The sequence below is a fragment of the Lissotriton helveticus genome, chromosome 1_1 (assembly GCF_964261635.1).
Source record: "Lissotriton helveticus chromosome 1_1, aLisHel1.1, whole genome shotgun sequence".
NCBI lineage: Eukaryota > Metazoa > Chordata > Amphibia > Caudata > Salamandridae > Lissotriton > Lissotriton helveticus.
Window position 1 is genome coordinate 1957192474 of NC_136057.1, and position 25463 is coordinate 1957217936.

The following is a 25463-nucleotide window of genomic DNA, read 5'->3' on the forward strand; positions in this document are numbered from 1 at the left end:
CAGAGACCTTGAAGTTTGAGGTGTGTGCAAATCCTGCATTGCCAAACCCTGGTGAGTTGCAACCACTACTGCTGAAACAAGGCCAATGGAGGTTCTGATGGGTGAGGCGGACTGGTCTCAAGGGCAGGGCCAGCTTTAGTGCTGGTCAGCTGCAGCCCATGCAGGTAAGAGCGGTGAGGCTGTGGGGCCGGTTGGCGGGTAGAGATTTCGACAGACGACGACGAGGGAAAAATAATTATTTATTTCATTTTCTCTCGTGGTTGTATTTTGAAAACTACCCAACCCGGCCCCACCCCTTTACCTGCACAGGCCGTGTCTCGTGCTGGTGGAGCCCTGTGCAGTAATGTTTGTTGGTGCCCCCAAATGACTCCCTCTGCCATGGATTCCCTCAATACCACCCTTTAACAGTGTCCCTCAAGTCTCCATAACCACACTCTAGCTCAGATACACTTAATTTGATTTACAGCACCAGTGATACCAATGTAGGGTGTCAGAGCACTTTACATCACACACATTACACATAAACAATCATACGTGTGTAAATCACTGTAAAAGAAATATAACATAAGACTAAGGACTACAAGGTGTAGGAGTCACAAGACAACCATACTAGTAGGAAGTATAGTTTAATAGTCATTGGTCTGGAGAAACACAAACGTTGAATTTAGAATGTAATACCATGGTTGGGGGTTTTCTTTAATAAAAATAATTGATTTCTATCCAAATGAACCCTTTGTGCAACATTTGAATAATCAAAGACTGGGGAAAACCATAATGCTCTAATTTATACCTTGCAGTTTGCAAGTATACACGCAGCTCTTAGATGATAGTTAATTTCTCACTGTTCTGTGTTAGGATTTTGACTTATAACCTGCAAGTAACAAAAGGATCTCACTGACCAAGGCAGTAACCCACTAACCTATTTACTTTATGTACACTTTGTGACCTGCATGGTACATGTTCTTTGCAGCAGGCACATTAACCCTCTGCACTAACTTTCTACCAGTAAAAACTTCCACTTGACAAAATTCCATCTCTCTATAGGAAGAACATTAATCACTGGAGTTATTGTGACATTTTTATTGTTGCCAAACATTGCTTGAGGGCAGGAAGAAGCCAGCAAGTGCTTTTAGAAACATAATATACTTGCAAACATGACGCCCCCACCCGAAGTCAGCACCCAGTGTGATCGCCCTAGAGCTGCCCTGCTCAAGGATCCTGTGACCTCAGTAACAGAGTCACTCTCGCTCTAGGGTGAATCATAGGCCTGCCCGCAAGACTGGAGGTGAACTTCAGCATGGATTGTGGTGGATAGGCCTTCAAGGTTACCCCACACTTGCCACTGCTAGGGTCCACCTGCTGGTGCTAAGATACCAGGGCTTCTATGGTCTTGCGGGGTCTTCTAAGGTCTAGCACGGGAATGTGCTCCTCAGGAGAGTGGTCTGGTGGACTGGTCAAGAAAGCTGAACCTGCTGCCACATCTTCTCCCCCACTGAACACCATACTGCCCCACTAAGAGAAACTTGTACTGCCTTCAGCTACAACTCAATTGTGCCCTGCTATAAGCACCTGGATGCGACTCAATTCAAAATATTCTCTAGACAAGAGTACTATGATGCCTAAAAAAAAAAAAGCTAACACTCAAGGGAATGCAAGATTAAGTAAAGCACATGAAATGTACGCAGAACAACATGGGTTACCTTAACGCTTTTATGCTCATTCAGACATCAGTGAGTGCTTTTGCATGAAAAGTTAAGGACATAACTACAGGAGCCAGAAGGGACCTGTTAAATGTCCATTGCTTATATCCTTACAAACCATATAACGTATGGTTTCAAAAGACCACATCCCTGAACACAGAACCACGGTGCACAATTTGTTTACCCATCAAGCATGTATTGCACAGTACCTCCAGGAATGGTGCACTTCCCCACCCAGGAAAAGACGAGAAAACAAAAGTAGCGCTTTACTGACAAACTCTGTAAAATGGCGCTAATGTGTTTGGGTCTGAATAAAAATCAATCTTGCCACTTTGCGACCGCTCTATATTTCTTTCTTTAGTTTTTCACATTTAGGACCTTTTATTTCACTCGATCCCAAGGCTGCACTTTGTTATATAAAAATGTACGAAAAAGACGACATTTCCAGATAAAGTGTTTTTCGTTTTTGGATACATTTCATGGAGGAACAAATGAACGAAAGGAGAGGAAAGAGGGAATAATGGTCATTTCTTGAAGTCACGGTTTTCAGTACCTGAGGAGTAGCGAGATAGAAAGAAAGAGAGGGAGGAAGAGTAAGAAAGAGGGTGGGGGAGTCAGCTGCCAGTGGCAGAGCAGAAGTGGACTCTGTCCTTGTCTTCTCTGGGCAAGAAGGAAAAGACATAGTCCTTTTCCTTCTCTGCCCACCCCGCCCATCCCGGAACGGCCCCGAACGCTGAGCCTTAACCCTAGGCCTTGCATATCGCTGCCGTCCTGGGACATGTTTAACATTTTTAAAAGTAGGGGAACGGAATCAATTAAATTCAAGAAATAGGGGCACGCCCTGCCCTGCCGATCCCGCTTACTTCTACCACTGGTGCTGGTCCTCTTCCATGAAGTGTTGCACCCTTTTTGAAAAGCGCTTGCACTTTACTTTTCAATAAAAGAAGTGAGACACTCAGTGCCTTATAGTACATGCCCATTTAAAGCATTGACCCTACCAATTCTACAATGCTTTGAAGATGCTCAGTGATCAATCACATGAGCCTGATTGCCTTCCTATTGGCATGGGCGTAAGGTGCAATGCAACACTATACAAGCACCCGTGCTACATTAATGAAGAAGTCCGATGTCTAGCACTAACCTTCCCAAAAAGACAGCAGAAAGCAGGAATAATAAACAAAGTAATTGACGATGAGCAGGGTGAATGTAGCTGAAGGGATGCTGATCTGCATCTACCTTTCTTTTTAATTGCAGTAGAAGGAAAATGACTGCTCTGCCTCTGGTTCTTCCTTGGTTAATGTCCAAAGGAAAAAGTGTTCTTTTAAAGCGTTGTTGCATAAAGCTCGAATCACAAGAAAAATCAAGAAATGGTCAAATGTTGCGAGTCAATTTGAAATCCATACAAAGTTAAAATTAAATTTGCAAGGAAATAATATTGTCAAGAAAGCTAATCAAATGCATGTACTGTGAAACCAGCCTTAACACTATTCTGGTTTCTAACTAACAAGGTATCCCTACAGGGTTCTTCTTGGGTGGTCTGCTTTCAACAGTGCATTTCTAGTAATTAAATTCCATCTTCAATTGTATAATTCTATTGGAAGAAAGACAAATTGTTATGAAATAAAGCAGGAAAGCAATCATTTGCTTGTGCTGTGTTATATGCTGCAAAAATGCCTTATTTGGGGCAATCTGAAGGCTGGTTGTGTCTGGATGATGGAGCAGCTGTGGACGCGGGGTCTTCTCAGTGGCTTATTAAGGCGTAATCCAATTGAGGGGATTCCAGGAAGGCGCACAGAATGACTGTTTATGTGATTTTCCCCAGCTATATTAAGACCCACATAAGCCTGTTCTCATGAAAAGAAACAATTATTCTTCAATTCGTTTTCCTCCTCCCCATAACTTGGTAATTATTTTAGGAAATGACAGATTTTGTGAATTGTACATCATCACTCCAGCAAACAATATGTCAGTGCCTCTTTGTAGGCTTATTGATTTTCCCCCTTATCTCTGTTGAATTGAAGTAATGTCTTTCTATCATATGGTTTAAATAAAACATTGTTTTTCTCATCTTATTTTAGTGCACCAATGCCATATTTGATTGGAGTTCACTTCAGCTTACTAGAGGTAAGTGCTTTACTTTGTTCTGGCGAAAATTAAAATATGACTTTTCTTTGTACTTATTATTATTCTTAGCATAGACCATATCCTACAAGCATTATGTATGTGTTGCATATAGACTGAGAGAAAGATTGTTTATGAATCAAAATAGTGTTTTTTGAAGGCTAAAGTAAAAATGTGATTCAGACAGCACTGGTTTGGATTAGAACAAATAATTTCTGTTAGAAAAATAACTGGGATCGAGTGAGTGTATAACATATGTAAATGTAAATGTACCGGTATTTATAGAGCGCACAGCTACTTCCCTGAGGCAGTGTCCCGGCGCTGTCCGTATACCGCTTAGGAACCCTTCCTGGTTTTCCCTGTGAGTGTCCACTCCTGGGCACCCCCAAGGTGAAGCCAGGCATCCCAGCGCTGTTGGGGCCGTTGTGGAGATTAAGCAAGCTATTGCCCAGAGTCGCAGAGTGGGACCCATGATTATAATAGGCACCGAGGCGAGAATTATCAGGTCCGAGGAAATTGAGCCCAAGACCCGCCGAGGCGGGTATTGAACCCTGGTCCCGGGCCAGACCTCTGCATCAGGGTCTGCCGCTCTAACCATTTGAGCCACACTTCTTCATATGCCTTAGCAAATTGATGGGGTATGAGTTATGACACATTTCTACAATTCACTTGGACTGCTTAAATTACTCCCATCTAGAATTATTATTCACGTGAATATCCTGATAATCTGGCATAGATTCGTCCTTCACTGGAAAGGTTTTTCTGTACATGTATTTGTTTGTATGTGTGGTGCCATGGTGCATTTACAGCTGCTGTGAAAGCAGTATCTGCTTATACACATTTGTCTTCAATTTGTATGAAGGTAGCTATGTAGTGAGAAGACCTTGAAATATGTAATATTTGAAAGTTCAACGTTTGACATGCTAGATTCTATTTTTGAATGTCTGGACATAGCAAGGTCCAGCAGGGCATCAGGTGACCTGGGATGAGAAGCACCTGAGCAGTAAAGTATGCAATAGCATTACCAATGCTTTATACAATGGAGAAGGGCTTCTTGCCCAGCCTCACATCCCATGTACTGTTGTTGCAGGGATTCTGCACAAACACAGAACTATGCGCAGGATTATGGGACCTCGATGTATAGGGAGTATCCACAAGCCCAGGACCGACTAGCTATAGTGTCTCACTTGCTCTCCTACTCACTCACAGAGAAACAAATAATTAGAAACTCCAGAGGACAACACTCTCAGAACTCTCAGGAATTGTGGTAACCAGACACCCTTTCACTTGCACTCCTGTACTCGTCCACAATAAGATCTGACAGAGACATGAAATAGTTTAAAATATTTATTTTAACTAGAGTGTCCTAACATGCAGTATACGTGCCACAATAAGCAGGAAAATGCATAGTACAAAAACAGTCAGCATAGCAGCTAGACCATAAATCATGAAGGGAGATGTCATCATAAAAAAAGACAATGGAGCCTACCCTCCCTCCCCGTGCTAAGAAGTATCATTATATGTTAGAAGATCTCTGGGCTTTGTCAGCAGACCCCATACCTTAGCCTATAGATGGTAGATCCACATCATAGTTGCTGTCTTACTCTTCTCCCTGGAAAGGTCCCTCTCCAAGTTTGTCTCACCTAATTTGTGTGCCAACTAAAAACCAAAGTGCGTTGTCCAAACAACAGCTGCTTCAGGATGTTTTGTCTAATGGCTAAGGTCCCACCAGAACAAAATAACAAGGGGCATTGTTGTTCGACCTTACACATAATGTTCAATCTAAATCCCAGGAGCATGCGGAGTGTGAACATAGCTATGAGTTCTCATGTGAAAGCAGTCATTGAAATATTGCAAAAATAAAGACGTGTAGTAACGTGCACAAAAGCAGCAGGCAAGCTGCAACATGCTCATGCTAAGTTAGTGAAAAACGACAATGTACCTATGGGCCACGTGACACTGTCTTGGTGGAAGAGAAGACCTGAGCAACAGCACCCGATTGCAAGTCAATGCACACAAGAAAATTACAATGCCCCTGTGGATGTTTGCTCTACAGCTGTAGGAAGAACCTGGGAAAATGCTTTTTGCCAGGATTATTTTCATCTAATCTTCTAAGCTAATTTAAAATTAGACGGATAACTGGATTGACGGCCACTGTCTGATGACTTAATATAATATTCTCATTTGTGCTTATCCATTATTCACCTCTTGATCAAGGAGCACTCTATATCTATTTAGAGGATACCAAGAACGAGTGACAGATCCCTGGCTAGCTCTCTTTTATAGGCAAGAAATACACCCCTGGACTGAGGATGAGGCATATGCAAATGAACCCTGATCAAGAAAGAAGTAGACTGTGGAGTGCTGAAAACCTACCATTATAAATCTGGAGACTGAGATCTTGCTGTGATGTATTTAGAGGCCGTTAGGTAGACCACAACCATGACCTCTAGAGCTCTACATTCATGAATAAGCACCCTTTCTTGTGTGAGGCTGGAGTGTGTGAGTCCAGGCACCTTTTAAGTTTTTGGCCCCATCATCCTTAGTGACTCTTGCACTCGGCTCATGACCCTCGTTCCAATGAACAATAGAAGGCATGAGACCAACATGTGTGATCCTATTGTTGACCAAATTGTTCATTGTGACCTGTCACTTTCTATGAGTCCCTTTACTTGATACCGTGGGCTATGACCCATCAATCCCCTCATTAGGGGTCAAGAAGCTGTGATCTTCACCAAGTCTGGTGCTGCAGTGGTAAGGTCTGCCTTGCATGCAAAGATGCTCAGTTCTCTGAGCAAGCACAAGAAGGAAGAATTGATCATACCACATGTAAAGGCTGATTGACAACACAAGGCTGTCACATAACCACTCCAGAACTGTGTGACAATACTCTCATCCTCTCCTTTTGCCACTAAAGTGACTACTGCCGTAAAGAGTATAAGAGTTGGACTTCGAAGACTGCTAAGTCACTTCCAAATGTAGCAAGCTTGGAAGTAAAAATAGTGTGCAACATGCCCTATTCTCTAAGAGCAAACACTGTACTGGCCTATAGTCTTGAGACAATTGTAACTATATTCCCTGTTCCCACAAAAAAGCACAGAACAATTGGAGTAACTCTATGTGATACATAATTGTAATGCTATAAATGTTTTAACATTTCCTAACGTAGCTGAATAATAATTAGTCTTTTATCTTTTTCTGAAAAGAATGAAGACTGCTTGGGCACTGTAATTCTTTGTAGGGATAGATGTGCTGCCTTAACTTTTCTAGCCCCGCACCGCCCTTCAAGAGCAAGCCTAAATTGTTCGACTTCACCACACGCTGAAAGCCAAAGCCTAAAGAGGTTGTACTTGGCAACTCATTGAGGCTGTAGTAGTTCTTCATTCCCTGTTCTGAGTGATAGTTTCAATTCAGTGAGCGTGTACTAGTTCTTGAGTCCTAAAGGCCTTGAACAACTGGCTTTGCATATGTATGGTGCCATTAGAAGGCCTACGATCCAATTGAACTAAATTCTCTTATGTTCGCAGCTGAGATAATGGACATCATTTCCTGGCCCAAGAAAAGGCCAGGAAGCGAATGAAATGGAAAGGACATTATAGCACAGCATAAGAACAGAATGTTGGGAGACCAGCTCTCCTCAGACGTAGCGAAAGAAACATATTAAAGAAGGCCAATAAAATGGAATACAATAGCACTTGTACCTACCTCTTTGTCACATGTGCCAGGTGCACCTACAACATAACATGGTGCTGAAGTTCTTGTAATAGTTCTTGTTCCTTCCTTTTTCTTTTTACTTTATGGTCTGTTATACATGTATACAAATATCTGGGAATCCACTTACACAGTCTACTGTAAAATGTGCCACTTATAACTGTATTTTTATTCTAATTTATACCCCTTACTTTTCTCAAGCTGGTTGGCATCGAGCCATTCTTTGTAAGTAAGGACACATGCCACAAATTGCTCTGGGTTTTGCAAGCAACTCAAAACCCTAAAATATTAAGGGAATAGGTGAAAGTGAAACATGTTCACTTTTGCTGTGGTTTGCTGGCTCCAATGCAAATTTAAATTAAATCTCACCAATCCCACTTGGTGTTATAAACTCAATACAATTTGTTGTTAAAAAAAACATCTCACCAATTCAAAATCCTTAACTCCCCCTCCCCCCCTTCATCCATTTTTCCATCCCTGCTCACTTTAATGGAATTAAATCAGTGAATGGATATTTCCATATATTACCTGATAAGTGGGAAGAGACTTCAACTTTTCCTTCTTCAGAGTTGGCCCAATACGCATGGGAATGAGACAGTGCCTGAAAGTGATGAGAACACTAGAAAGCTAACCCGCATTGTGCTGACGTAAAAATAAATTAGTTGGTGACTGGCTACTCTTTTAGGGCAAGTGATGATAGTGTAGCAGCATCTAGATGACTTGATTCCAGAGTGCACGCCTGTCACCCTTACGATGCCAGAGCTGGGGTGTCACTTTATGTGGAGATGGGTACAAAGATGTGGGTAGGGCTGGTTAAGCCTCAGACTGTGGAAACGGTACCTGGTGAAGCTTACAATGTGGCTCAAGGCACAGTCTAAAAACGACAAGGCTATCCCTTCCAGGAAGAGGAGATCCTGGTGATGTCAGGCAAGACGATACAGAATTCCTGATTTGTGTGGGAGCGTTATTGTCCTACTACATAATGAAGTCTCGGATGGAAAACAATGATATCTTAGAAGGGAACAGTAATGAAGAAGAGGATAATGACTTGGTGCTACAGTAAGGCCAGTTTTTAAGAGCAAGGTGTTGTGACCGTGTCTATCACTTGAGCATACCTCATTGAGGAGTTTGTGGTCAACTTTAGGCGTTCCCTAGTCCTTGCCTACTCCTTGGAGGCATGATGGTGGAGAAGTAGGATATATGTACAATGAGGATTAAGTCACCTTGGAACTCCAACAAGCAAAGAGAGTGGTTGTAAGTGACTCTAGATGTGGATTTTAAGTTAAACTCATCTCTTGCTTACAACCAAGCTAAGTGTAGAAAACTCAGTGCTTGGTATATGTACTGTCTAATATTCCATAGACGTTAACTTAAAAAAAATAGTATGCTTCTATATCGTGTTGCCTTACATAGGTGATCTTTTTCAAAAGAAGAATAATCAATGCTGACAGTTGCCAGAGTCATTATATTAGCTAAATATCTAATTCACTTCACTTCCATAATGATGTATTATCCACTAACTGTCAACCAAATAGACCCTCTCTGTATATTGATGATACGGTCATTACACAATACAGGTTTTTTTCTAGCTAACAAGGACTTTGAACATGGTGTATCTTGGGTGGTCTGCTTTCAACGGTCCTTCTGCAGTAATTCACTTTAAACATTAATCTAGTAACTATATTGGGTTAAAGATAGATTGTTAAAAACATAAAGGAGACAAGTTAAACATACAGTATTACATCTTGGGGAAAAATCAGCACTTTAGCAGCATACATTTTTCCTCTGGCTTCCATTTACCCTATCCAGGACACCTGCATACTCCTTATTCTTTGTATTATTAATAGGATGGGTTCTTGAGCACAGAGTTGTCTATGCCCAATATGCTGTACATTGAACTGAGCACTCTTAGTTTAATAGTACCTGAAGACTGGAAAGGGGTGATGAACTGTCTTGAGAAACTTATGTCTTAGAATATACTGCCTTGGTATGAAGGCAAATAGGGGCAGATTAATAAAATACAACTATAGAGCGAATGTGAGGAGATGGAGGCCCCGGAATAAGATATTTATGTGGGAAAGAATGAGAACGGACACAAAGCAGGTTGTTTGAGCATTTTAGAATAAACTAAGGCGGTGATTCTTAACCTTTGGTCTGGGAACCCCTTGGGGTCCACCACCTGAACTCAGGCTGTGTGTGATGTTTTAGAAAAATAAATAATAATAATATTAACACAATATTAATGTGTATGTAAAAAAAGATATAACACTGAAAATTGTTAATTGCTTAAGCTGGGATCCACAGCTTCCAGTAGTGACTCAGTGGGGGTCCTCGGGCTCCAGTAGGGATTCAGTGGGTGCACCCAGATTTAATGATTAAGTGGAGGGTTGACAGAAGTCAAATGATTAAAAGAAACTGAAAAAAGACAATGGGGGTGATGAGAGCACTCGGTCTATAACTGAAATAATGGAACAGTAAATAATGTAGAATAGTGTGTGGCCTTCACAGAGGCAATCTTTCTACAGTAGACCTCTTGTAGTTGCACAGTGTTACTAAGATGACAGATGGTTAGGAAGAAGAAACAGACAATAAAGACTTGTGAACTTAAGAAATAGAAGAGAATGTGTAACCTCCCCGTATCCTGGCATTTTAGGGACTGCCAAACTTTCGAAGGAGGTGCAGTGGCAGTTGGGGACCGCCGTACTCTTAAGACGGCTGTCGGACCTCCAGGGGACCGCCACAACTGCCAGGGATCCGCAATCCCTGCGGATCTTGAAAAGGCTGGTGGTGGGGAAACATAGGGGTCCCTACAGAGCCCCCAGTTGCCCCTGTGCACAAGGATGCATGTGCTCCACTGCCTGCACCCCCTTTTTTAACGGCATGGACTGCACAGTCCATGAGGTGCAGGAACGGTCTTAGGTGCTCCCATTGCAGTGCCTTTTTAATAGACACCGCAATGGGACCGCCACGCTACCTGCCCGCCAGACAACGAGGAAACTTGTAATATGGTAGACAGTGAGGTTTGCCGGTGTGGGATCGGGGTGGTGGCGGCCCAATCCTACACCACCAAACTTAGAATCAGGCCTTTAGTATTCTCAGGAAAAAACTACACCTTGATTGCTCCAGCTTAAGTCGCCCTGTGCTGCAGCAGCATGAATTTGAGCCCTACTCCCTGTCCATAAGGATAGAAACGACGTTTACTAATTGTGTCTTCAGAGCAATTGCGTGAGGGAACTGTAATAGTGGCGCTTTAGAACTCTAGATTACGATTCTGCTCATCTAAAAGGATAACAGACGAAGGACTTGACCTCAGACAGCTTGCGATTGCTGTCGCTGGTCTGTTCCTGGGGGGAGTATTGCACTTTCGAAAGCCACAGGTGGGAAAAGCCCTTCTATAAAAGACATGTCGCAGTCTGTCTGGCAGGAAGAGAACGTAAGGAAGCTGCTACCTCTCAAGGTACAACCTCCTATTTTGCAGAACCTACCACAAAAGGAGTGTACAGTTGATAATTACAGAGCTACGGAAAGATCTTCTTTGCTCCGTCAAGATTTCATCATGTCCTTGGCAGATCATGATGGGCTGGCAGCAAGGGTGACCATTTTGGAATGCTGCCACTTGGCCATACATATTAAACAAGATGTTGTTGGAAACCATTCACAGCAGAACAAACTATGCATCTGAGTCAATTGTGAGCTAGAGGTATGTGTTCCAACTTTCTTTTGTCATCTTCTAACAGTTTCTGATGACAGCAGAATTGTTCTTCATTGGACACATTGAATATATGCCTCACTCTAGGTTTCTAGAAATGTAGCCACTGATGTCCTGACTCAGCCAGTCACCAAACTTTCTTTCGCACCAATTAAAACTCATAAAAGTACAGTAATTGCACATAACTATTTGACACTCCAGTGTTTCTAAAAAACAGACATATTTGTACCATATCAGCCCAGATGAACTATAACTCTCACCTTCCCCATGCACTGCTCATGCCCTTTCATATTGTATCACTTATAGCATATTAAATCATAGCATTCATAACAACACTGATTACATCTCAAATTACATCAGGTATGAAAACACTGTGGATGGTAGCGGGCTGATTTATAGTACATTTAGTCTGCGTAGCAAGTTGACAACACAGTGTATGGAGGTGCACAAGTTATACTAAGTTTTGGGTGGCCCGCAAATTATAACTTTAAGTTATAACAATAAGTTTTCCATTTTTAAGGTCTGTGTAGTTTATTTTCGTTTTGTATACAAATAAATAAGTATTCCTAACTATAACTATCCTCAACCTTTGTTTTTTCCATTGACGGTGCATTTTTTATATATTTGAAAGATTAGTTTCTAATCATATAATATTTTGTATTGTGCTATTAATTATTTTTGGTACCACAGTACTTTCGAGGTAGGTTCCAGTTTATTATGAATGTCAGAGTTGTATGCGTGATCGTTTTGCTTTCAATAGCCTTTCCCCAATAGTACTGTGGTACCTCTGGAACACTTTAACCGATTATTTAAACCCTAAAATAATTTTGTATTCAAAATATAGATCCAGGGTTTAACCCCTTGAATGCTCATGATGAGCTGAGCTCGTCATGAGCCACGGCGCTCCGGTGCTCATGACGAGCTCAGCTCGTCATGAGCCGTGGAACGCTCGCATGCGGGGATAATTCCCCTGCTGTGCTGAGCGTTCCACGGGAATGGGTGTGGCCGTGACGAGCTGAGCTCGTCATGAGCACAGGAGCGCCGTGCCTCATGACGAGCTATGAGCATGTGAGCGCTGTGCGCGCCCCCTTCCCCCCCAGCACAGCGGGGGAATATCCCCCGCAGCGAAGGGGTTAATGGCTAGTTTTGTTATTTATTGTTATGCATGTTAATATTGTAATTGTATATCGTGTTTGTGAGCTACACGGGTACCATGATAGTGATGCTGCAGTATCAAAATAGTATGGCGGTACTGTAGCTTTTGTAAAACAGCAGTTTATCGGCTTAGAAATCTGTCAATTGTAGACACAGGAAGTGCATTCCCTCTATCCCCTTACAATGGGATTTCTTCCAATGGGAAGGTTGTGCTGCTTGGATGAGTGAGTATATTTTCCTCAGAAGACACCTTGCACGTTTTTAGCACTTGGGATGGCGAAAGAAGATCATCCTGTGGAGTTGCAGCCGGACCAAGAAGAAGTGCAGTTGCAGCAGTAGGAAGAAGGAGTGATGCAGAGTAGGAAGAAACTAAAGGAGCCTATTGTATGGGATTTGTTCTTATTGCCACCTGGAAGGCAAAAGGTGAACTCCCAAAATAGTAAATTGCAACCTATACAACAAAGTTATTCCCCGTGGGAAAGTGAAACAGTACTCATTCAGTACCAGGAAAATGAGAAAATACCTAAAGGAAAAGCATTACACCAGGTTGGTGCATGCTGAAAAAAGGCATCAGAAAGAAATTGAAGAGGTTGGATCAGAAACATCACTTGCCGCCACGTCTTCCGCTTTTGCGATACCTTCATCTTCTGCTACATCTGCCCCTCTACCACCGGCCAGTGCATCTGCCCCTGCATCAATACCTGCTCCTGGTACCCCGGAGCCAATCCATCTACTGAGGCAGAATAGAGAAATTATTATGCAGTATGGCAGAACTGCGACATACTGTCATTGATGCAGTAGAGAGGGATATGACCATGCACCAGGAGCTGGTCAAGGCTTACCAGTGCCCTCCCCAACAGCAATAGTTTTTTCCCCTTTGTTGTCCTCCTGATTGCTGTTAAGACTTTTTTGATTGGTTGGTCAATTCCAGAAACAATCTTAAAAAAACAGAAAAGAACTAACTAAATATCTGAAGAGTTTGTACCAATATGAGCCATATTTTTTTCAGGTATCAGAAGTTCAAAAATGTATTTAATATAGATATGAATGGTAAGTGTAAGATAAGGTAAACATGCCTTATGGTGGCCTCATAGTACATGGTAAGTTAATAATAGACTACTACAGGAATATCGGATTGTATGTAGAGTGGAGTATAGTGTCTTATGGAGTAAAGGGGGATATAAGGAGTTGCATTGAATAGAATGCCATAGAGAGAGACAGAATGAAGTAGAGTGTTGTAGAGTTGAGTGTCATTGAGTGGAGGGGTGTAGCTTGGAGCACTGTGTCGTGGAGTGGCATAGATTGGAGTGGCGTGTCATAGAATAGAGAGATGTGGTGTGGAGTGGAGGGGTGTGGAGTGGAGTGGCGTTGACAGGAGTGTTGTAGAGTGGACTTGTGTAGCGTGGAGTAACATTGAGCATCATAGTGTTGTAGAGTAGCATAGGGTGTAGAGTTGAGTGTCATAGATTGGAATAGAGTGGAGTAGAAGGGTATGGAGTGTCGTAGTGTACAGTGGGCTGGCAAGTCGCAGAGTGGAGTGGTATGTCATGGAGTGTCTTAGAGTGAAGGGACGTAGATTGGAGTGGTGGAGTGGCATGCCATAGAGTGTATTGGAAAGGTGTGTCATGGATTTGTGTGTCATAGAGTGGAATATCATGAAGTGAATTGGCGTGTTGTAGAGTGTCATAGAGTGGGAGAGTGTCTTAGAGATCAGAGGCATGGAGTGATGTTTTGTGGTGTGTTGCGTGTTGAAGAGTGTTGTAGAGTACATGGGCGTAGAGTGTGGTGGCATGCCATGGAGTGTCATAGAGTGGAGTGATGTGTCTTAGAGTGCAGTGGCATGTCTTACAGTTGAGCGCTGTAGTGTGTCGTAGATTGGCATAGAGTGGTGTAGAGTGGAGTGGTGTGTTGTAGAGGGGAGTGGCCTGTAATAGAGTGGCGTGTCGTAGAGTGTCTGAGTGGAGAGGTGTAGAGCAGAGCAGTGTGAAGTGGCATGGAGTGGAGTGGTACAAAAAAGGGTGGTGATGGACGGAGCATCTGAACCAATCAAACACTCACACCCAGTCAAAAGATCTGGGTTTAATCCATCACCGTTCTTTAGCCCACTCTGCCACCCCAGTTCAGACATGGCCATATGCAAATCAGTCTGACCCTGTGCCTCATGGGACAGTCCAGCCCGAACTGCCAAGCCATGCCTTCCCTGGACCGGAAACAAGTTTCCTAGGACCGGTTTCTAGCATTTCAGCCGTCTTCAGCCAGGCTTGCTTAAATCTAGTGGCAAATTGAGCAAGGGACTCACGTCTGAGCATACCCTGCCAACTTATGGCGAATAAAGCGGTACAAAAGGGGGTGGTGATGGACGGAGCATCTGAACCAATCAAACACTCACACCCAGTCAAAAGATCTGGGTTTAATCCATCACCGTTCTTTAGCCCACTCTGCCACCCCAGTTCAGACATGGCCATATGCAAATCAGTCTGACCCTGTGTCTCATGGGAACAGTCCAGCTCAAACTGTCAAACCATGCGTTCCCTGGACCAGAAACAAGCTTTCTAGGAGCGGTTTCTGGCATTTCAGCTGTCTTCAGCCAGGCTTGCTTGAATCCAGTGGCAAAGTGAGCAAGGGACTCAGGTCTGAGCATACCCTGCCAACTTAAGGCGAACAAAGCGGTACAAAAGGGGGTGGTGATGGACGGAGCATCTGAACCAATCAAACACTCACACCCAGTCAAAAGATCTGGGTTTAATCCATCACCGTTCTTTAGCCCACTCTGCCACCCCAGTTCAGACATGGCCATATGCAAATCAGTCTGACCCTGTGCCTCATGGGAACAGTCCAGCCCGAACTGCCAAGCCATGCCTTCCCTGGACCGGAAACAAGCTTTATTGGACCGGTTTCTGGCATTTCAGCCGTCTTCAGCCAGGCTTGCTTGAATCCAGTGGCAAAGTGAGCAAGGGACTCACGTCTGAGCATACCCTGCCAACTTATGGCGAACAAAGCGGTACAAAATGGGGTGGTGATGGACGGAGCATCTGAACCAATCAAACACTCACACCCAGTCAAAAGATCTGGGTTTAATCCATCACCGTCTTAAGGTCTTCGTGTGCGGTCCCGCGTATAAGAAGAGGTCATTGAGGAGGTCATTCTTGATCGTGTCTTCAGGGTGAAGAAGGCCCAGAATTCTTCAGAGTTAGGTTGCAGGCTTGCTATGAATTGTGGACATTGGGGAGCATCCTTAGATTGGGATTTGATCATATTGAAGAGTTTGTTGGACGATTTCTTGCTTGATCCAGTTGGTGGCTGAAGAAGTCTGCTTTGGTACCCTTGATTTTTCTGAAGTATGCATTTCTCTTTTTCCTTAGGATGTATAGGTGCTTGGTGGATGGAGCTGATCTCCAGGTGCGTTTAGAGGCTCGGAGAGAGCGTCTGTCTTCTTTGAGTATGCCACTGTACCAAGGCTTAGAGTCTTTTATGGAGGCTCTCTTTAGTTGCAGTCGGGCTACCTCATATTATCATGGTCATGGCGTTAAGGTAGTGATTAGTAAGGTCATTGACTTCGGAAGTTCCTGCAGAGGGAAGAAGAAGATTGTAACTCGGTGAGGGTAAGGTGTTAGGGTTAATTTTTTTCAGATCTCTTTTCCAGACATTAGGTCTTGTGGATTGAACCGGGTTCAATTTTAATGTTTCCTTGATAAAGAAGGTAATGATGTGGTGGTCCGACCAGTCACAGGGTTGGATTGACTCTATCAGAATGCTATCTCTTTTAGAGATTATTATATCAAGGATTGCACCTTTGTTGTGTGTAGGGCTGTTGCACATTTGGGTGAGGTCTAGGTCATCTAGGAAGTTTTTGAGACAATTGACCACTGCGTCAATGTGGTCGTCCCAATGAAGATTGACGTCTCCAAGGAATATTTGGGTGTTTTGGCAACCGACGTTTCTTGATATCATGTCCATGAGGTGTTCAGTGAAGGCTAGTTTATCGCCTGGCGGATGATATATAGTGTGTAAGGAGCATAATGAGTTGCCATTACTGGTGATGTTGAGACAAATGTATTCGCAGGAAGGGAATACTGGTGAAATTGATCTGTTAACTGAGATATTGCTCCGGTCTATACAGGCTATGCCACCCCGTGTCTTATCGGTTCTGTCCAGTCTCATGATGTCGTAGTTAGGGGGTACTAGAATGTCAATGGTTGGTGAGGAGGATTCCTTTAACCAGGTTTCAGTTAACATTATCAGGTCCGGTTCTTGTGTGAGAATGAGGTCAGCTATGTCAGCTGCGTGTCTAGAGGCCGATCTACAGTTTAAGAGGATGCATTTGAGATGGGCCTGATACAGGAGGATGTGGGTTCCTGAGTGATGGGGACTCTTCTTAGATTGTTGTCCATGACGCCTCTAGAGTTATGTTTACTAGTCCTGTGTGGGTCGGGAGTGATAATTGGGATAGTCATAGGGGAGGGCAGGGTAGGGTTCAGGAGGGCGGGTTCATATGAGTGAAATAAGGCAAGCAGATCATTCTTCGAGAGCGGATTGGTGCTTCAGATTGGGTGGGTTGATTTATTACGAAACGGAATAGATTTCCAACTGGGTAACATAGGTTTTGAGGTGGCTGTTGGGTGCTTCAGAAGCCCACTTGCTTTAGGCTGTCTTATAGTTCTAGTGAACCATGGTTGTTTCGATAACAGCTCCTTAAATGCTAGGAGTTCATCCTTGATTTGATGTAATGAGATCATGATCTCATCAAGTCTGGGGTCTGGCGTGGTTATGAGTAAAGCTGCAGGCTGTGATGAGGCTATAGATGGGTGCATTGTGACCTGGTCATGTTTGTGGTCTCGAGCCGGTATGAGTGGAGTGAAGGTTGGTGTTGCGGGTGTAGATAGATGATTAGTGGAAATGGATGGCTGACTTGAAAGCCGAGCTGAGGGAGATTAACTGAATTGGGGGATGTATGTAGCTGGAGGAGTTGTGGATGTGGACGGTTGATTTGAAGAAGTAGAAGGGTGGGATGAGGGTGAAGGAAGTGTGACTGAGTCCAAGTCCCTATAGTGCTCAGGGGGCGGTGTGTCTTCATTGTGGAAATTAAGAGACTTACTACATTCTAGAAACTGGACTTGAGGAGGTGGGCTGTGCTGGGGGATGATGGAGCCAGTGGTATTTGTATGTAGCGGAGATAGCGTAGCGGGAATGTGGGTTATGGAGGGGAGGGTGTTGCCATGGGGAGCCGCTGTGCTCGTGAATAAGGGGGAATCAATATTGGTTAGGGGTGTGTATGCTGCTGCTGTTGTGCTGGGTGGGAGTATTGTGTGTGGGTCAGGTGGCGTGGTAGTGGCCTGTGTCTCCAAGGTTCATAAAGGCCTGTGTGATATAGGAACCCGGATGTGGGGGGGGTTTGATGGAGTGATGTGTTGTGTGTTCTGATTGGACGTAACGTAAGGGTGGGGTGGTGGTTGGGACAGTGGTAGGGCGTGGCTATCAGAGGGGGTGGATGGTGGTTGGGGTAGTGATAGTGAAAGGGTGTTGCTGCCAGTGGTGGTAGATGCTGGGGTAAAATGTGTTGTGGTTGTGTGAGTAGCCTGGGTGTCAGTTTGAGGTTTCGATGCTTGCGCTTTAATAATGGGGAAGATGTTATCCAGGCGGATTAGGCTACGGTCGGTGGATTGCATGAGGACGGTTCCGTTATTGTAGATGGTGATGGTTGCAGTCGCTTGGAAGAGTTGGGAGGAATAGATTGCACCGTCACTTTAAGTGATAGGTCTACTTTCAAGATTGCACTATTTACTGCACAAGCACTTTTCGATAATGAAAGCACTTTATATTAGAGATACCTCGAGGCTTAGTTATCTATATGGTATCATGCCCAGAGGAGGGGGGGACATGCTCCCAGGTGCCAAGTCAAGATGCCTTTTGTTGGTTGAGGGAGGCTGGGGAGGCGAGGTAAGGGCTACCTCACGCCACAGAAAGCTTGGGGAGGAAAGGGGTGGTGGGGATAGGAGGTGAAGCATCATTAACAAAACGAGCGGATGAATAGCAGTCAAGCCTAGGATAAAAGGGCAAAACATTAACTTGATCAAGTCCAGAGGTCAAGGGGTATACAGCAGTTTCTGTGTCATTAAGAGGTTATATGAAACCTTAATATTAGAGATAGTACAATTCCAAGTGTGGCATAGGAGAGATTATATCAGGTGTTTCTTAAAGTGACATGGTTTATACTGAAGAATGACACAACCATTGAAGGTAATTTCATGTAATGTGAATGTTTTTTTTTTTTTTAAACCTTTATTGTACAGTTCAATAAAATTACAAGCATGGGCCAACAACCGCAGGGGCCGGCCGCAACACAAGAATAAGACCCACTATATTATCAAATGACACAGCTCTTCAGCCGACAACCCTGAGGTCCGGCAGCGAATCAGGATAAATATGTATTGAACTCACAACACGTTACAGGATAAGACGAAGGTTTCATTTTATGTTTAACCCCCCCACAACCTAAAAGCAGGAAAAAAGAAACAGACATATCTGGTGCCATACATTCGAACACTATGATAAAGTGAGCAGGTACAAAAATAGAATAATCACAGATCAATCTAAAGGGAACGACCGAGACGCCTGCGCTAGCAAGCACAAAGCAGGATGTACGACCAAGCAATCTATAACCCAACGCAGTCGCCCGCACACAGACCCCGCCCACCCATTGACGCCTGGATAGAAAAAGAAGTACGGTTACCAGATACTGGAATACATACGAAATCAGGATAATACCCCAACGTTATGAAAGGAGAGCGAAAGGAAAGCGTGAGATAAAGAAACCATAAAAACTAAACTAACTAACAAAACTATAGACCCATCCCCCCACCCTGCACCCCTGCATCCCTGCATGTGGCTTTCGCCTAACCCCAACTAGCAGCGTGCCTGTCGCCCCGACTAACTAAACTACAAAAAGTAAAAGAAGAATGGAGGAGGAGAATGTCATACAAACTCCCTGTCTCCTTCCCCTCCCGCCTGAAACGAACAACCCCTGTCCTAAGACCACAGAGTACTCAAAAATATTATAGACAGAGCCAGACAGGGGAGACCTTGAACACCGCCCAACCTCCCGCCAGCATTACGTTAGCGAATCCCTTGTCCTCTAAAGCCCCGAAATCAGACCCAGACCAACAGTCTCATCCTTGACCCCTCCGATCTTTCATGCGGACTCTGTCCGGTAACACCATCACCGCCCCAGGAGAGTCAAAGTTTGTAGGAAGTTCAATTAAGATTAATATGAGACCAGTCGAACACATTGAGTCTCTGCAAGCATCCGCCACCGGTAAGATCTCCTTCACCGACATGCAGTCCAGATATGCAGTAAAGGCCTAGGCCAGACGTTAACTAGGTCTACTACTGTCGATACTAGACTTAATTTTTGGGTTTGCCAGCTAAGCTCAGAGTTCGCTAGAAACTTTCTCGAATGTTCAAGGAAGGATTAACTCCCCTGATTAGACAAGAAGGGATTTAGTTTCTGACAACCATAGAACATGACAACTTTGCTCTCCCCTAATCAAGAGTCAATCTCGAGAGTCGTGTGAGCACAAGGCAATTATTTTACTCAGTCAGTACGTGCATTCTTAGTCTCATCAGAATGTAGAGAAAAGGAAGAGACGGGCGTGTTCAATAAAAGATGTTATTTATTGATCAGTCTCTTTTCTCGTACAAGAGAAATGGATCGATATTATTGCAATACTTATAGTTAAGTAAAGTGCATACATTAGAAGCAATAGTATAAAATAATACTGTAAAAACATTGATATGGTTTCTGAGCCATATGATGTTTAAAATGATTAAAATATATTTACATACACATATACATTTGACTAAACGTACTCAACTGGTGTTTCTAAATACGCCTACCCCGTGTACCTGACCTAAGTCTAATGCGTGGGCGGGAATAGAAAGTTACAGTTTTAAGTTAAGTTTGTTTTTGCCAAGTGAATAACTAAAGAATTCTCTAGGAGGGGTTATTCAGTTCTGTACCTGGAATTTAGGATGAATGAGGAATGGTATCTCTTTCTCTGCTCTCGATATTCCAGGCTGCCTGCGAGGGCTGCCCAGAAGCGCCGGTGCTGGGTCTCTCGGCTTGAGATAGCAGCGCGTCTCTCAGCGCGTCAGGAAGGCGGGGCTGGTGCCAGCGGGGTCTGCTTCTGCTCTCGGCTTCGGCAAGTATGGCTGCTCCGTCTTGTCACCACGCGTGTGTTTGCATAGGGCAAGGTCGGCAATATTTATACCTTAAAGGTGCCGAGATTGACGTAAGGATGGACATAGGTACGTCAATAAAGATGTCATACGACTTGCTCGTTAGCACATTCTTTACTAAAGTTCTCTGTGAAATCAAAACAATGGCCGCACGGATTATCCAGGTTGTCATAGGTTTGATTTGTTATGAGAACGTCGTATGCCTTATCAGGGGCTGGAGGAATGTCGCTTGTCTAATTAGATCTCAAGCGTTATGACCTAATCAGATAACACGTTCCTGTGCCGTAGTGTGACTGCGTCAGATATCGGTATCTGCATCATGGGGGATTTCTTGCCTCATGGGCTGACTGTTAGTTAACTAGCTAGTAAGTTTAACCAGAATAGGGTCAGGAATAGGGGGATCGAATCAGAACCTATAGAAATACACGACACCCACTCCACGCTAACTATGGTCATATCTACTAATCTATGCATAGTATAACATAGTACAACATACTATAGAGTATAGTGTATACCTTACCACCCCAAAATACATAAATGCATTTCGAAATTTTCAAATATACTGAAAAATTGCAGTCATATATATTGTATGCACTTAAGCTATGAATTAGATGCAAAAGTGAACACGCATTGTTATGCATTATTGATTGTTGGTATATGAGAAATACACATGAAATGGCTCTTAATATGGCTATACAGAAAAAAAAGTCGAAACCATTTCATCACATAAAATCTATTGCGAACATACCAGCGGGCAGCTAAAGTCTATAAAGTCTATAAAGTATCTAAAATAGAAATCTTAGTTCTCTAGGAATAGTCTCTTACTTTAAGCAGAAAATCAGTGTCCCGGGAAAAAATATATAGAAAAATATTTTAGGGGCTTGCTGAAAAAAGTTGCTGTCCGTGAACTGGATTGTAATTGTTCATGTGACTTTATTTTTAAGTTGAAGGCCGAATTCAGGGAACGCCGTGTGCGAGTTTACTCAAAAGTCTCTATTTCTGTTCCGGAGAGAACATCATATCATTCAGGCTTTCGAAAAAACTGTCAACAGCTTCATGGGAAAGTTCCTCTAAGTCGGAAATAGGGGTAACCATGCATTCATGCGCATGATTGTCTCCATTGACATTCTGATTTGCATTGCTGACAGAAGGTCGTACCTGTTTGATGCTGCTTTCATCTTGAACTTCACTACTCTTCAATCGCAGTGGTGAAGATTCCAGGAATGCCGTCATCAGAATTGGCAGCCTTTGAGGGCAGCACAGTGCGTGAACCTTGGTAGGAACCAACAGTGTATCTGCATCCACCGGCGCATCCGATTGTAGCGTCAGACAGGTGTCTAACACGCATTCTTCTCCGCATAGCAGACACCTTAGTACAGGTAAAACACACCTTTGCCACATTGGTCGAAATGATAGAAACCAAGTCATGTTTAGGTCTCTAAGCCGGGATAGTCCCAGGATTTTTGATATCCGGTCCCGGTATCCAATGGCTAGGATCGTATCTTCCATTGTCGCGAGAGTTTGATCTGTGACATGGGTTGCCATAACGAAAAATAAGGACTAGGAATAGGATTCCTGCAATTAGTCCTAGGATCAGGGGAAGTCCGCCAAAAATCGAATGGACGAAGTCTGGAAAAATACCCAGTATGGCTTTGAATGGTGTTAATGCCATCGAAAATACTGTCTTAAATACCTTTGAGACCCCAGTGGTATCAGAAATATTTAAGATTTCGCTCAGGATTTCCGCGAAATGTACGGGGGAATTAGTTGATAATAATGTATGTATCTCTGCAGTCGTCCTTGCGACTTGTAGATCATACGTTTCTTTAGATGACGTGAGCCTTGTAGGCGTCTGAAGAAGCACTGTTTTCATTCTGCTTAAAGTGTCTATTCGAATAGAAGTAATTTTCAAACTGGGCCATGCCCTTGCCTCCCTGTCTGGAAAGGAGCTGGGAAACAAAGAACGTCCACAGCACTTGACCTTCGCCGTCGTAGTGACGAGATAAGGAGTCCCGGGCATAAGACTACAGCATCTGCGGTCTACAATAAGAATGTAACTCCCATTATAGAGTCTTTGAAAGAATGGTTCTATTTCAGTTGCAGGTGCGCCTTGCTGGTGACATGAAAGGTTGTATGAATTCCCTTCACAGGCTCCGTGCAAACTAATACCGTTACACAGAAGCGTGCCGCTTAGTGACATAGCACAATTGTTGCCACTAAGAAACACTTTCTGTCCTTTGTTACTGACACATGCATGTGAATAGGGCAGGTTCCATGTTGTTTTAAGGTACCCCTTTCCCAATTTCTCGTACATGCCAGCCTGTATATATTTTTGGCAGTATTGAAACCTGAAGGTTGAGATTGGAATATTTATGATTCCGTGGATTATCCATTCACTGACAGGTCGTTCTGACATTGTCAACGGTAATCTTTCTAGTTTTTCAATGCTCAAGATTGTATAATCAGCACCCTTCTGAGCCATACCGATTTGTCTATCAGTAAGGTTAAAGATTTGGAATAGTGACGTTGTGTTGATTAAACGCCAAGGCACATAGCCTGAACGCAGATTTTGTAACGTCCAGCCAAGCTGTACAATAGAACGCAATTGTGACTGACCATGTTGTAATAACAGTAAGTCTTGCGATAATATATCGATTGCTGAAGACACAATGCTGTCCAATGAAAAAATTCTGGAGGACAGAGTCATTAACCCATTGTCCACTACAGAAAGTGATTTTTCCAAATTAATACGGTCAATTTCCCGTATTCTCTCTGCTGTCTCAATTTGAGTAACCTTCCAGGCCTCATTGTATGCTGCATATACAGAGGCTGCTATGAAACGCTTTTGACGCTGTTTGCGTGGTCCCATTATGAAATCACGCAAGTCAGCACCATCAGTAAGTAAAGTTAGGTGTTGCTTAATTTCAGGCAGTGTGGAAGTTTGTAGCCATTGAAGGCATAATTTGCCCACACTGTAGGTTGTTATTATCCCTGGGTGATGTCTTTGGGGATATCTAGGGTCTGGCCTGGTCATTTTGAAACCCTGTGTTTTATTCAGGAATCTATCTTGACAGTTATTTGTATCTGTGGGCCAGATCAACCATTGTTTCCAATCAGGATGTGTTCTGTTTTGGTTAAGTATATGGTTTATGTCTATTTCTTCATCTGTTTCAGAGTTATTGCTAAACATTGTTGGCTTTGGAATAGACAGGTTATTTAAAACTTTGATTTTGGCTAAGCCAAGACAGGTGGTTTGTTGAACGGTGTCATTTAAAAATATCATTTGTTCTGGGATCATGCAGGCTCTAAACAAAGCTTCTAAACCCTGTACTTGCCATTCTTTTGTGCCCCAAACACTTTTCAAATCAACATGTTTGTCCCAATAATCAAATCCAAAAGTATTCATTTTTTCAAAGAAAGAATCTGAATATATCAATTTTGTGTTGGTTATCATGGTTTTCATCCCTGTCTTGTTTGACAATTTGTAATAAAATGTTTCAGCATTAGTTATGTTAAAACCTGAAAAATATGAATATTTGCCATACACGGTTCTAGAGCTCCCTTTTGGAGGTGTAGCACAATGTTCCCATTGATTAAAATTTAAAACATTTCTAGGTTGTGCAGATTTATGCAAGAAATGGTTACCATAATGGTTATAGCAGTACATGCTGTCATAATTTGTAGAACCCTGCAAATAATCATGTTTTGTAAATTTAGCAGACATTACTAAGTCAGACATCATATTGTTTATACTTTCAAAGTCCCAATCATCAGCAAATGAGTTTGGTTTTGCAAAGTCACTCAAGGAGATCTTGATTTGGTGTGGATATTTCAGGATCTCGACCGGACCATAAATTTCATAGTCAGTGTTGTCCCAGGCTACCCCACCAGATATTGGAATTGCTGTGAAGTTGGCTGAAGAAAGTTCTGAAGAAAGTTCTCTTTTCTCGACGTGTGAAGATGTGTGTGGTTTGAGGACCAAGTTGATGTTCTGACTTGCTGTGTCCATTTTAGCATATTTTCCCTCAATGAAGCGTCCCAAGGTAAATACCATGATGAGCCAAAGTATGAGGATAAATGCACCAAAACCCACCCAAAATTCAATCCATGGAGAAACTAGATATGTTTCTTTCAGTTGTTTCAAAAGTTCCTTAGCTTTGTCTTTAAAGGATTTTGATGATGGCTGTGTCTTTTGTTCGCTGAAGCCGTCAGAGGAATCATCGAAGTTGATGAAGTAACCGGATGCAGTTCTGTCAATTGTTCCAATTGGTTCAGGATTTTAGTTTCTTGCATTTTCACTTGGTACTTCTGTATAGATTGGTGTGTCTCTGCTAAATGTCTTTATTTGGGTTTTCAGAGGTCTAAGTTCTATTGCATTGTTGCATAGTCCTTGTTGTTCTTCTGTAGGCGTTTCGAATGTGATGAGCCTCTTTGATAGGACCTCTGTACTGGTAGCAAACCTTGGTGTTCTGCTACTTATTGGGAGTCCACTTGGCCTACTGTTTGTTATCGGCCACATGTTGTGGTTTTACCAGGTCGATGGATACAACTCGGTTCTCCTTTTTTCCAGCAAGTGGCGGTAGTACAACTGATCTTGTCCCGTTGACAGACAATACAGGAACTGCTTTTCTGTAAGAAGGCCCAAATTCCTTCTTTACCGCGATCTTCTCCCTGACTAGATCCCCGACTTTTGGAATCCAGACAGGTCTTGCTGGGACAGGTGGTGATTCTTCAGTGGTCGTTGGCTGTTCTTTCAACTGTATGTTGCTCAGGTCTTTTCTTGTTTTGTTTAAGTCCTGCAAAATAGCCAAACGGTCTTTGACATCAAAGCT

The 25463-nt window shown here is 43.1% G+C and overlaps 1 protein-coding gene across 2 annotated transcripts in view; it reads left to right on the forward strand.

The window, feature by feature from the left end:
• DENND1B (DENN domain containing 1B) overlaps positions 1-25463 on the forward strand; it is a 1337878-nt gene that overhangs the window by 859093 nt on the left and 453322 nt on the right. For both annotated transcript variants that reach the window (XM_078644012.1, XM_078644002.1), the window contains one exon: positions 3779-3824. In XM_078644012.1, coding sequence (XP_078500138.1) covers positions 3779-3824 — 46 coding nt within the window. The remainder of the gene's footprint in view (positions 1-3778; positions 3825-25463) is intronic.